The 14,757-nt window shown below is 38.0% G+C and overlaps 1 protein-coding gene across 8 annotated transcripts in view; it reads right to left on the bottom strand.

Annotated features, from left to right (window-relative positions):
- ZMYND11 (zinc finger MYND-type containing 11) overlaps positions 1-14,757 on the bottom strand; it is a 116,164-nt gene that overhangs the window by 13,367 nt on the left and 88,040 nt on the right. For all 8 annotated transcript variants that reach the window (XM_072854685.1, XM_072854684.1, XM_072854683.1 and 5 more), the window contains 6 exons: positions 6,019-6,096; positions 5,523-5,615; positions 3,955-4,042; positions 2,676-2,731; positions 1,869-1,946; positions 1,207-1,325 (listed from right to left, as the gene is read on the bottom strand). In XM_072854685.1, coding sequence (XP_072710786.1) covers positions 1,207-1,325; positions 1,869-1,946; positions 2,676-2,731; positions 3,955-4,042; positions 5,523-5,615; positions 6,019-6,096 — 512 coding nt within the window. The remainder of the gene's footprint in view (positions 1-1,206; positions 1,326-1,868; positions 1,947-2,675; positions 2,732-3,954; positions 4,043-5,522; positions 5,616-6,018; positions 6,097-14,757) is intronic.

The following is a 14,757-nucleotide window of genomic DNA, read 5'->3' on the forward strand; positions in this document are numbered from 1 at the left end:
GCACATGTACATAACAGAGTATACACTGTAACAAATTAAATGTCTGCGGACAGATTCTCAATTCTTGCAATATAAATTTCATTTCAATGAAGTAAAAGAAACAATGCTAATTTATGCCAACCAGGAATTTGGCCTTTTGTCTAAGTCCAGCACAGTGAGTAAGCAATGGCACTCTAGTAAAATGTATTTTGCCTTTTCTATCGGCACACGTTTAAGAAGTTGCAAGCACCTCATCCCACAAGTGTCATGTTACTTTATTAAATAGTTTGAAGCTGTGTGAACTTAATGCAAAAACTACTAATGAGATAAGCTGTATCTGCAAACAGATTCAAGGTAAATCATTCTGTGATTGAGACACAAATAAAGATCTTTTATCCACTTTATGCCTGTTAGAAAATCTTGGTAGTTCATGTAACAAATGAAAACATATTATATACTATGCAAGTTACACTAAAGCAACTTAAATAAACAGCCTCATAAAACACTGTTACTGAATTGTCTAGGCCCTTTTGGGATGCACCAAAATATACTACCTTCGCAACAACCATGAATTACCTTGCAAATGTCTCCTCTCCTCACATTATAGGCACATAAATCAAACAGCAAAAACAATCAGTACATCCACTGTACTAACACTACTATAACCCTCCCCAAATGCTCAACAAACAACTGGAGATGGAAGAAGCAGCTCATCTCTAAGAGTGAAGTTTCCAATGCAAAGAGTTATTCTCTGAAACTGCAAACTGGCTCACAGCAGGAGCTCTGTCAATGTTCTAGCAGTGAGACAGACACATTTTAGATGTATATTATGTTACTAAAACACAAAATTGCAATGTGCCTGCTCAGAAGAGAAAATTGCATAAAGTCAATACTGCTGGTAGTAAGAGTACATTTCTGTCCAATTTTCACCTTGGCCTGCATTAGCAGGCTGCTACTGATTTGAAGAAACAGTTGAAGTTCACTTGCTTTCTTTAATTAAAATTACATTAAGTAACATCCCTATAGCAACTGTGGAAAGGGAATCTCAGCCATTTGGCAACTTTGGATGTGTTAGACTGAGCTTTAAATTTTCTGAAACAATTATGGCAAAGTACTCAGTCTTTCTAATGTTGGCAACTAGCTGATCCAGGATTTACAATGTGATAGATGAGATAAATTCTTTTAAGTATTGTTTGTAAAAAGCAGCACATGGAATTAATAAATTACCTTTGGTGGTGATGGCCAAAAAAGCGAACATCAACTTGATTGTCCTCTTTCTGCATGACTTTGGCTGGCCAAAACCCAAAGCCTTTCATTTTGGCCCAAACTAACTCGTGATTAGGTATCTGGAAAAAATATTGTATTTATTACTGGATATGAAGTATTATATTGATATCTCCCACAAATATTTTGCTGTAATACTATGCTAGTATCTTAAGAATATGGTTGCTGTTTATGTGTAGTGCTATTTTAATTTTTATCTTCTTACAATACATATTTCCCTGTTAGATGTATTGCTGGATCAAAGTAAAAAAAATACAGAGTCTGAAAAGGGTGTAACTGTGTATTGAAAACAGAGATCTTAAGCAGCCTAAAAATTAAACTTGTCTTTATAGCTTCATCCAGGAGCAAAGTTTTATTTCTGTAAGCTCCTTATTTTCTTGTGAGACTGTTGTAACTGGCTGATAACCAAGTTTTATAACCTATATTGTTACAGCTTTGAACTTCAATCAACATTTCACTTGTGTAAAATATCTAGGCTTACAAAGTCTGAATCATGCTTTTGAAACAAGCCTACTGAAATGGAATATTCAATGCATTAATGACACCAAAACTGCAGGCTTTTATACAGAAAAGCAAACAAATAAAAATCTGTGTCAGCAACATACACAAGGATAGCAGAACCAATTGTCAGGTCGCGCGTTTGACAAATAGAAACAGTTCTTGCAAAGCTGCAGTTCATCCAGCTGAAAAACAAAAAAAGGTAAATAAGCCCAAAAAATCCTATTTATGTGACTTCAGTAGTATCCCTCTCTCTTAAGCAGTAAAATTTTTCAGCCCTGCTTGCTAATTTGGTGGAGTTACTTCTGTTTGTGCAAACTAGAGGTGTGAAACTGAGGTGAGCTGAGAGTGGATGAAAGACAAGCTGCAGAAATGTTATTCGTGTTTTAGAAAAACAAGGCAGAGGGAGGAGACTTATTCAACTCTTAATGATTTATTATAGCTAAAATGCAAAGAATAGTTCTTCAAATTCATCAAATATTTAAAGTACATTCTGAAAGAAGTAATTCAACTGTACAAATGGAGAAAGTGTGACAGCTCCCCTAGCTTTATTTTTTGGTCTCCTCTGAATGTTGAGAAATGTTTCAATGCCAGTTACAGAATTGGGTAGGAATCTCACCTCAGGTTCAATTTATATTAGCAAGTAAAATCATTTCTAGTCCAACTATGTATTACATGATTATTTTCAAAACTAAAATTTGAATATCGGTATTTCCCAAATGATAGTCTAGTTGCAAAAAAAAAAAAAAAAAAAAAGGTAAAAGGAATTCTGAATCAGTTGTTAGAAAGTTAGACGAAAATTTATAACAAACTTCACACCCTTTTTATTTTTGTAATAAGAAGAATAATTTTCCTAGATTCTGAATTAAAAATCAAGTATCTTGTCTACATCTTGGTTACTTGGTAATACTTACTTCATGACATGTGTCTTTGTAAAGCATCCTCGCTATATCAGCTTGTTCACTGTCCGCTATAAATTAAAAATAAATGGTATGAACAATCACAGTATGATCATAGTGCTCACAAAGATTTGCAGCTGTCATTGCTATGACTTTCATGCTATAATTGTCTTGCTTGAGAATACAAAACATAATTTAGTCACTTGGATAACCCTTCCATTTAAAATTTTCTAACAATCATCAGTTCTATATTTGTTTTATCTTTCATATTTATATGCAAAAATACTGTTGGGAACTTTTAAACTGAACAATACAAGTACACATCTGAGGAGCAGCAGCAGGGAGACAGGGCTACTCTTAATATGGATCCATTTTTTTTCTCTGCTAGTGTCTTAATGACACACTGCAATTGTCCTAAAACATGGCCCTCTGCTATCACCACTTGACAGGAACACAGGTACAATCACATAAGTATTTCTGCTCAGAGTAATGCTTCACAGACTATTTATCACCATGCGTTTCTCTTTACACCTGTGTATTTCTCTATTAGCAGATTCATATTTCTCCCTACCAATGACAAAGTGGATCTTCTGATGCTGCAAATAGACTGGTCCCACCCTCCTCCCAGTTTCCCTGATGTGGGCCGTGTCTGCAGGGGAGAACCACATCCTTCCTGAAATGAAGGCTCTGGAGAACCTTGTTACAGGACCTGGCTATAGCTTCTGGATGCAGTGGTGGTGTTTTTCCACTTCCAATCAGAGTGTCCCACCATATCAAATAGTCACTTATTACCCTCCCAGTGGCTGACAGCTTCTCTGATGGCTGTACCTCCACACACTGCACCAGCAGGACAATTCTAGTGTGGATATAGCTACAGTTGCTGTCACAATATGGCAGACATTGCCCACAAGTGAAAAATGTGTCTATAGTACATGTTTCTGCTGACACAGTACATCAGAGATCAGACCTCTTTCCACCCTAGAACAACATATGTATCCTGGCAGAAATCTGCAGTATAGACTGACTTATGACTTAGGCTGCAGAAGAAACAGGATGGCAAAGGTGCAAATTCCCACTAACAGGTTTAGCCAGAGAGGATGAAAATAGTTGTGTAGTAGGTGGGCCAGAAAAGACCCTGCAAAGTCCTCTTTGCAGCTTACTTTGATTTTTAAGGGCTCTCAAATGACCTCATCCACACTTAAGATTATCTAATACCAAATTCAATCCTGAACTTGTGAGTTTCCTACAGATAAAGATAAATCGAATAAAGCCAGTAGTAAATGTAGTACTTTACCTCCATAGAAAATCACTGTGTTGTGTAGAAGCAGCTGAGCATCTGCTTTGAACTCCTCGTAACTCCTGTACTTTCCTTCATTTACTTTCTACACAAAAGAAAACACAGGACTGTGAAAAAACTGTTAAAGTGCTGTACCTGTTTTATGCAGAAAAGCTTTCACAGAAATCTGCATTATGCAACACAGATCAGCCACTGCCCTTCCTGCATACAGAAGGAATACTTACAACTCTTTGACGTGGTTTGTTAGTACCTGAACACTGGCTGCATTGGTCCCTTTATGCAATGCCCAGAAGTAAAACAGGTGCTTTAATACTTGACTAAGTTTAAAAAAAAAATCTCTTGGTCATAACAAGGTAAATCTGGAGTAGCTTCATCATAAGGTGTGGCCCAGAACACTTGTTCAAATTAAAATATATTCCCTGAGGTGAAGATTTTGTACCTTAAAATACCAGCTAGTTTCAAATCAATGTTGACTGCCTTTATACTTCCACGATCTTCACTTGACAGTCAGTGTTTTCTGATGAAGGCTGATTGTTTTAGTCTTCCAAACTCGTAACAAATGCCTACATCGAGCCATGCAGTTCCTTTTCCTAGTATGGTCTTTTGTCTGATAAGGAATGCAGCATTTTCAGTTGTGTTCTGTCAAGAACACCTATGAGAATTCCAATCACCAAACAAAATATCATCAGTTTCTGGTATGTTATCAAGGCCAAAAGATCTTCTGTGGAAGCAGATGAAGGTGACACAGTGAAAGGAAGGCCTGACCTATTTTCAGGCTCAACCAGTGTTGCCAGTACTTCAAGCCAGTAGTGTTGGCCTCCAAAACTGCCAGTGGAGCTATTGTTTATACATGTGTTTCAATAACAATAATAAAACAAAGGCTTTTCACATCTATGGTTGTAAAGGGCAATATATACTACGGCATTGCATAGTAATCCAGTTGCAGCAATGAATAAAGATGAATATGCTGTTCATTTTGGTCATGTGCAGTTGATTTACATGAGTCATGATCAGACCTTTGGTTCAGAAAAAAAGGACAACATATTTACTAGTACTTTATTTTTGGAACAATTAATGCAAAACAGATTTTTTAAGTGAGTCTTGGTTTTTGTGATCAACAAAATGATTGGTTTTTTATGAATCATTTAGATGTTTATAAAGTTGCCACCTACACAAGGCCTTAATGACTAAAATTAGAATATGGTCAAAAACATTGGGCCAGATATGCAAACATGGGCACTCAAGTCCATATTCAGTGACTTAGATAAAGGGTACTTTCTCTAAAGATTTCAGCTACCTACAGATCCTAGTAAAACCTTAGTACAAAAGGAAGTGAGGATACTCCGTGTCTGAAAACTAGGCACCACTCAAAATGGTTTTATTCAGTTACCCATTTATGAAGAAAAGTTTGAAATTTTAAGCTCCCATATCCAATGCTGGATACAATATTGAAATACTGATCATAAGAAGAATTAAACAGGATTAGTGCTTTAGTCCTTAAGGTTTATCTTCACTGTTAGAAGACACCATAAACAGTGAGAAAGTTAGAAAGCAAGTCACTCTACCTCCTGTATAGTAGGAACATCAACAGCTGAGTGCACCAGCCTTCTATACATTGGGTGTTTGTTGTCCTTCCCTTTCTTGTTTAGATCTATAGCCTGAAAGGACCATGAGACAGTGTAAGTTATTGCATTTAGAATCTGCTTAAAACACAAAAAAAGATTTAAAAAATGCAATAGTTCGGAATATTTCAGGTGGGGAATACACAAGGCCAAACTGTAGATCCACAATCTGACAGATTGCATGTGTCTCAAACCTGAAAAATGTCCATTTCAGAGGAGCCACAGGCCCATGGCATAAACTACTCCTTCCAGAATGATACTAAACTGAGCAATGAGACATGGCAAGTGTATGTTGAAATAGACACACCGCTTAAGACAGGGAAAATAAACTGACACCCTCTTGTAGCCCTCCTCTCTGCACAGTCACACATGGCCAACCGCAATGCATCCTCTGCAGTGCAACCCAACACTTCGATAAACTTCCCTGTTTCACACTCACCCGCTCCTTCATACGAGAGACTATGAATCGCAGGTATGTGCTCATCTCTTGTTTACTTGTGTTTTTCTTCTTGATACTCTGTCAAAGAAAAACAGGATCATATTATTATTTTAAACTTGACTTCCAAATTAATCGAATAAAAATTTTCTCTGCATCACAACATTATTTGAAAAGGTAACTTTGAATCACATATCACACAATTTTTTAGGGAAAATCTTTTCTGGGAAATTAGTAACACTAACACGTCACAACAACTATGTATGTTGCTTTGAATTATGTCTGGGCTGAGGACTTCAGCTACAGAAGAATTACAGGTTTTATTTCCACTGGTATCCATAATACTTTGTCAAAACCTCTCATGTAAAAAAGTGTCTAATTAGAATAAAGCAATGAAGAAAGGCATTTTAGGGAGCAGTTTAAAATTTATTTAATGGTCTTTTTATTAGCAAGGCATTAATATTTTTGGTAAAATAAGAAATAACTTTTAAATAATATCCTGTACCATCTACAAATTATGTGCTTACTAGGCAAAATGACACTGTCTAGGTGGAAGTCAAATAGGCTCTAGCCAGTAAAAACTCAGAGCACTTTTTACTGCTTGAGAAACATAGCAGTTGTTGATTTTTGTGGTTCTTCCTTCACAAAACCTAATCCAGATTCCAGAACACAGACTGCTGCTTTTTAGCAGTTCAGGATCCCGAGTTTTTCCCCCTCATCTTAGACTAGCATAGAGACTTATCCCCACCCTTCAAAGCCAATCCAGGCTAGTGGGAAGCACTGCATACTGAAAACATGCTGCTAAAGAGAAGGTGGCTCTCTGCAAATGCCTAGCGTGCTCTTACAAACCAGCCTTTCCAATTGCAGGTCACAGCAGCTGTGCACAGTTCTGCATGGCCTTACAAAAGCTGGCTGAAAAATGCTATCTCCTCCTTGCTCTTGCCTACAGTTCTCCAAAACAAAAGCGCAATGAAACAACAGCATGGGTTCCAGGTTTATTATCCTGAAGTGATTTCTCACTGCTCACATCTCTTGCAAAAAAACATTTACTCCTCCTCACACCTCCAAATGCACTGAGTGCCAAACTGAGTTCTCCCCTTCTCATGCCTCACATCACCACCTGTATGCAAACTGTGCGGACCAAACTGGCTCAGTTACACCTGCATCCTCAAATTCTGATGGTCTTTAGCAAGATCCACATAATTACGCAGATGACTGTTGCTTAACAAATACACAAGAAAAAACAGAATCCATGTCCTAATAGGTAGCTAAAAGAGGTAGAGGCTTATGAACTATTAATCACTTGAAGTGTGCTATTTTTAACTGAATTACTTATATATGACTCTGAACATATAGAGGGAGCAGACACATTGAGTACAGAGCAAGTACTTTTACATATTTACTTGGCAAGAGTAAAATTTACACATTAGTGCAAAAAAAAAATTGATAGGATTTGATTGTGTCTTCTCTGCTTATATTCCTCCTGCAAGACATTGAAGACACTGAAAATCGCAGGCTGGCCCTTGTGCTACAGCAAGTGTGCAACCTATACATCTCAGGATTGTACTTACTGCCTCCTTCTTAAATCAAAATTCTACACAGCACTACCAATAAAGCTGTTTATTTGTTTGCTTAACAGTATGCATAGAATCATTGCAAACTGTGCTGAAATATGAGTTCAGTCATGAACCTATATAGATACTACAGTATGCATAAAAACACTATAGCTTTTTCCTGACAGGACACTACCACTGCTGGGTAAAACTCACAATTGTGGAAAGGGCCAGCACAAGGTCTTTCTAACACTTACAGTGCATTTAAGCATTATTTTCATAATATTAATGGTTCCCTGACCTTCCTTCCAAACGCTGGCATGAGACAGACTTTTACCCTGCTCTGTATGTCTGAATCACCTTCTGTATATTCATGTCTCACTTTGTCTGCTGTAAGAATGTGCATTCTGCTGGAATTCAATCCACCTATTCAGTTTTGCATATACCAACATTGCTACTGCAAATGCAAACCCAAATGTGCATTAAATTATCTGCATTATGAAATGCGGCTGTCATTTTAGGCACTGGAATGCTGTATGCTTGCTAATGACACAGCACTTTAAAAGACTGAAACTTATTAGGACACAATAAAATTCACTTGCACTGACTAGTCCTTCTACACCTCTTTTTCTGACATGGTTCTGAATTTATCATCCTTTGAAAGTATTTCAGAATTCATACGAACCGTTTTTCATGCCCTGCTGGGCAAGACAGTTTGTAAGATAGATGGTTTACAGTCTTATCCTTCAGATCATAAGAAAAGATAGATAGCTGGCTTTGTATCGTTATTGATGTCAGCAATTAATATCATCTTAAGCACCAATGAAAATGATATAATTAACTTGCCAATTCAGGCAAACGTGAATTTCTCCACTTTTCCTTCAATTCCCTACATTGATCTATTTTAAGAAAAATTTGCTCTCTAGGTTCCTCTACTAATGTTGAAAGGTAATGAATTTAGGGAATCGGAGACTATGAGCCAGCAAAATGTCTTTTTATGGCAAGGTTGCTCACCCTCTGTAGAAAGCCATTTATAATCCAACTGCTTCATTCACTTTTCAACAAAGATTAGCCCTTTAGGAGGTACCACTCACACATTGTTTGGAAGCTATAATGGAAAATGTGTAATTTTTTAATAAAAAACCCCCTACTTTGTATTTTGAAGACTTGTAGTGTTCTCAGAGAAGTCAACCTAGAGCCACCTAAAGCAAGAAAATAGGTAACACTAGATGGGGGATATGATTTGCATAAAATCTATTTATATTGCTCTGACACAAGAAAATATACTCACTTTCAGGTCCCTTTATAGCCAGAGTGATATAGAAGCAAGTATAAATGAAAATTAGGTCTTTTAATTTCCTACTTTTGGGAAACGAAAACAATGATGGTGGCTTGTGAATCTGTAAAAGTGGCAAGATCCACTGCGTATCTTTTCCCACAGTCAGATCTACTAAGATATGCTACTGCAAACCACGTTACTTAAACAAGTGTCTTTCAAGGAGACTGCTAAGATTCAATCCAGCCGCAAAAGATTATCAGGATCTTTATACTTGTAGATATCCTATTTGTAGGATATATTATCTTAATATAAGATTGTACTAGGTCTGGCTAGGATGGAGTTAATTGTCTTCATGTAGTGTTGTGGTTTAAATTTGTGACCAAAACAGGGTTGATAACACACTGATGTTTTAGCTCTTGCTGAACAGTGTTTGCACAGTGTCAAGGGCTTCACTGTTGCCCACTCTGCCCCCACAGTGAATAGACTGGGCAGGTATGCAAGAGTTGGGAGGAGAGACAACCAGGCAGATGACCTCAACTAACCAAAGAGATATTCCACGTCATATAACATCATGCTCAGCAACAGAAAGGGAGAGGAGGGGGTTTAAGGGAGTTAGCCATCTTTTGCTCAGGAACTGGCTGGGCATCAGTCTACCCATGGAGGGTGGTAGGTGATTGCCTTTGCATCACTTTTTTTGTTTTGTTTTCTTTCTCTCTTCTTCCATTTCTTCACTTATTAAACAATTTTTACCTCGACCCAAAAGTTTTTTTGCTTCTACTTGTCCTTTTCTCTTCCTCTGTCCCACTGGGAGTTGGGGAGAAGTGAGAGAGCGGCTGTGTGGTGCTTAGCTGCCTACCGGAGTTAACCCACAACAAGGATGATTCCTAAGTCATGCCAATTTTTAGAAAAATCTGCAACCCTTGTGCTTTGAATCACAGTAAACCGAAAGGCTTAGTCAGGCATACGTGTTTATGTAGGGGATGTAGGAGTGAAGTAATAACCTTCACAATAGCAATCCTCACACAGAAGATTGATGAGATCTGGTAGGTGGAAGGCCAAGGCTGCAACCTCACTCTTTGCTTGTGGGTGCAGGAAATACCTTATATATGCCTTATATATCTCTGCGGCACATCTATTTCTTAGAAGCTGGTACCTGAAGGCTGGATTTACATTGCTTTTTGTATTCAATATTCCAGATTACCAATACCGCTTAGCTGTTAAAGAGGGTAGCAATATATTGCACTGTGCAGGTGTGACTTACTTAGCAATTCTGACATGCTTATAATGCAGGAATTCACTACAAAACGTTACGAACACGAGGTTAGCAGCAGTGAGGGGTACTGCCAAGGAACACTCCATCCTGCAGTAGCACCGTTTATGATGGAAATTACTATCCTTTGCACCCTGAGTTAGCATGTAGCTCCCAACTCCCAGGGTGACAATGGTCAGTATGCTGCAGTTGCTGCAATCTTTCATTTGAAGAGGAAAAAATAGAGAAACTCTAAGAAATGCAAGGTGTTAGTGCCAGCATTCTGTCTAGCTATAAGCATTTAAATTACACTTTCTCCATGTAAAGAGGTTTCCATATAATCTCCCATTAACGAATATTTTTTCTCCCTTCCTCCCTCAACTGTCATGTGTATCCACACATCAAAGAGCTTCATTTCAGTTCAGTGATGGATTAGGTGAAGGCTGCTCAATGACAGATACATGTTTCTAAGGCACCAGTTCCATTTTCAGAAGCAATGCAGGTTTCCAGGGGTATATCTGCAGACAGGAACTATGTGCATGACTCTAACATACATTCACCACTGCTGTTTAGAAACTCTTTGCTTTACCCACTGGCCCTTGGATTTTTTTAGGGCTTAAATTTCCAGAGGAATTTGGTGCTACATATGGAAAGCTTTACTGCTCTGCCGCCCTCTCAAACTCCCAGCCCTCAGGTCATCAGGTTTCCTGTACCATTAAGAAAGGTATGCAGGCACACAGGATGGGTCTCAGAGCAACCGGTGCGCCGTATGCCCTAAGCAGCATACAGAAAAGCATCTGCATGTCTGCATGAGCAGAATATGCCATAAGACCTGCCTCTTTCAAGACCATATACAGTTGAACTACACTTTTCAAAACGTTAGGTGCTTTTGGAAATGTTACAGCTGAATCCACAAATTGGTTTGTACTTGTATGGTGCATTAAGCACCTTCTGAATATGAAGCATCGTATGAATTAAATTTGCTTTTACATGCACAGAGAAGGTGGTAGGAGGCTCTAAGTGGAGGTTTCCCCGTTTTGTCACTACTGTGGACAAATTCCTTTATACTTTATTAAATACACCCTATGCAGTGCCCAGTTCCGCTGCCTCCCTGATTTACTCAAGGGTCCATGCGGCTGCAAGGCAAATGGGAGGGACCTGCTGAGCACTAACACCTCCCCAGGTGTGGGCTCTGCGCACTGAACCATGTGGTGCTACTATCAGTCCTATACTAGGACTTCCCTTCACCCACCAATCCATGGCTATTATTTGTGTGATTATGCCAAATCCTGTTTATAGAATATGTTTCAACATACAGTTATCTAACAAACTCCTACCATAACACCCCATAAGGTAAGTCAATAGAGCCATGTTCTTTCTTCCTTCCTTGTATTTTACATTAACCATCTTGACTGACAGCTAGTACTTAAACCCCCTGATCTAAGTACTTGAGTTACTTCACTTAAGTAACCTTCATCTTTCTGTGCTTCTAACTTTCTACTGTTTGTCATTCTCACTTGTCAAATTATGTCTAACGTTGATTATGAACTGCATGATGGTGTATTTTTATGTACTCTATGAAATGCTTAGTACAGTACCAGAACTCAGAAATAGCCTATTTATAGAATACTTATCAGCACAGCATTTAATATCTTAAGCTCTACAGCTTACTTTACTCTCATATATATAAAAACCAGAAATATTGAAATACCCACTATTATAGGTAAATTGGTTATAATTCCTTGTAAAGCACATGCATGGAAGATTAGTCTCTGATCAGATGATTATAAAAAATTTAGTAGTCAACTTAAGCCATATGAATAATTCTTTCTTTTTGTTTCACAAATCAAAATCTCTTCCTCTGGGACAAACTATATGTCACCCTGCATAATTTTGCCTTTCTCTAAAATTACTTTAAAATTTGAATTTAAAAAAAACCCAAACAATAGTCAGTTACCCCAACATGTGATCAACATTATCCTATTCAGATTTTCGTATATATCTATTTCCCCCCCAAAAAACCCTAGTATTTTTGCAGTACTTTCTGTAGTCTTTAGGTGCTAAATTAACAGCTGGAGAAAATTAATTTCCTCCTTTTATCTAACCAAAGAGCAGCAATAAATGTACAAGTCTCCTGCATCTTTCAGAGATCGAGTTGACTAACCCTGTCTTGGATGGACCATTCTAGTAGTGGGAAAAGGCTAATGTAATCTCTAAATTCATTCAATATAGAGTCTTTCTCTTGTGACCTATCTACCAGGAATTTTGCTGATAATACTGATTTATTTCACTTAAGACAATGATTAGTCAGCAGCCAGGGAAAAATTTCAATTGCTGCAATGTGGTTTGAATTGAACTTTGTTTGACTCTTGACTCCTGCTGAGAATTATGTAGGGTACAAAATATTCAGATTGGTACTGTCAAGTTAAAAAAAAAAGCCAGGAACTGGACATTCTTGCTTATGGATGCAGTGGAGAAAAACCACCAGCAGGGAACCAGAGTTCAGAGCAAGGTTTGCAAGGGACTGTTACAAACATTATGGGAGGAAAAATATTTTAAAGTTATGAACAAATCCTTGGCAATGCCCTTTATAAAATGTTTCTGAGTAGTCAAGTGTGCAAGATAAAGCTGCACAGGTTGATTGCACTAGTACAACCAGTAATTGTGAAATGAATAATCCAAAGGCTTGCTGACCTTGGCAGCCTTACAGAAGCAATCTTTACATAAGAATGAAGTGTTCTTAGATTATTTCTCCCAATATATCAAGTTTCAAACATACTTTTACTTCACCTTTGTAAAGAGCTTTGAAATCCCCAGGTGAGAAGTGCTATGTCCAGTTACAAGAATAAAGTATGAAAATATATGCATCTCTTTGTCCCAGCTATTACTTTTCTGGAATGTACATATTTACTGCTGATAATGCAAAGTAAATCCCATTGCCTTTATGGAAGGTAGTTAAGCTCTGTTATGTCCTCTGGACATCAGCCAGGGCTCTCTAAACTACCATAGTTTTTTGAATATAGGCCTCTCTCTTGTTTTTAAAATAAAATTAGAGCAGTCAGCTCCTAGGAAGGTAGGAGGAAAGTAGCAGAAGAATGCCTGACACAACGATGCTAATTCCTGTGCCAAACTAGACCTCTCCCTTGCTTCCAGGGATGGTGCAAACCTCCTTAGTCGAAGTTTGCAGAGTTAGGGCTTGAAGTGATTTGGATTAATTACAAGCAAAGTAGGACCTGCCAGCACAGGGGGAAAAAGGTTGCCATTCAAAATGGCAATAGTCTCAAAAATAGGTTGGTCATCATCTGAGGCACTGAGCAAGCCAAAGATCTCTTGGGCAGGAAGTATTTAAGAGCCCCCAGACCCTCTCCTTAGTCTCTGTATAACAAAAAGGGAACCAATATGCAGGACAGAAACAGTGCACATGGTCTGAGTTTCACAGTTTTTGAAGGTAAACATTTGTTTAGTATCATTTAGTGCCATAAAGGATTTCAAGGCTCTAGAATGGAAGTGAAACTGATCTCAAAGATGACCACCCTAGTATCTGTGTGTATTTCATGCAATGATTCAGCATTCCACTCTGACGACATCCATGTCACAAGATAGATGTTATAAGCCACCTCATATACAAGGTGGCTTAAACGATTTACATTCCCTACTCTCACCAGGTGTGATCTAAAATTATTGGTAAACTAGAGTGGAGACTGGATCCAGTTTACCTAATTTTAACTATTTACAATAACTATCAATACTTATTATGAGAACCAACAATTATTAAAGATATTTATTTAAAAATCTGAAAGCAATTCACATATATATGGTCATTCTTTGTTTTTAACAGAGGGAATATTGAGTAGATACATTAAATGCTAGCAATTCAATATGGAGAGATACAGTACATGTCCTTATTCTTAACTGTTTTTTCCCTGCCACTACTTCTTTTCCATTCCTTTCTACTTCCTTGAAGCAGGCTCAGTTTTCTTGCTATTTCCCTAAACCCTGAGAGCTCCCAAACTTAGGCAACAGGCAACAGGTTTTTTACAACTGGTTCTAAGGTAACAGCAGCCAGAAAGTGCTGTTTTGAAACAAAACAATCCATGTGTTTTCAAAAACTGCTTCTCCATACTACCAAGTACCTGAAACCTTACATTCCTTGCAGCACAGATCATCTGAAGGTCAGTCTGCTGCACTACAGCTAGATCTAAGCTTTTAGCAGGGGAATTTCTTCTCCCTCCAGCAATGCAAGGCAGAGTGCAACTGGCAGTTTTATGCCTTTCTATAGCAGTAATTTTATCTTAAACATTCATATACATTATTCCCTCCATTTAAGGAAGCCTAGGAATGTGCTCCATTGGGGGGGGTGACGCAGAGATGACAACAGTAAGGAGATATGTCTGGCCGATTTAAGGCCGGGTACCAGTAAGCACCATCCTGACTAGAATGTTTAGTCTTCTAATGACATGTAGACAACATACCTGCTCATTCTTGGAAAGTATATAAAAACTCTTTGCTGTCTCCCTACCATACCCATAAAAATAGCAATTTTAAAGAAAAAGCAATATAGATACGGAAGCTACGGGTGAAATCCAGATTGGCCTTTTTGCACCAATAGAATCCACAGAAGTAAATGAGAAGCAGGATTTCACCCCATGTTTTTTGATACT

Source organism: Ciconia boyciana, chromosome 2, assembly GCF_034638445.1.
Source record: "Ciconia boyciana chromosome 2, ASM3463844v1, whole genome shotgun sequence".
NCBI classification, from domain to species: Eukaryota; Metazoa; Chordata; class Aves; order Ciconiiformes; family Ciconiidae; genus Ciconia; species Ciconia boyciana.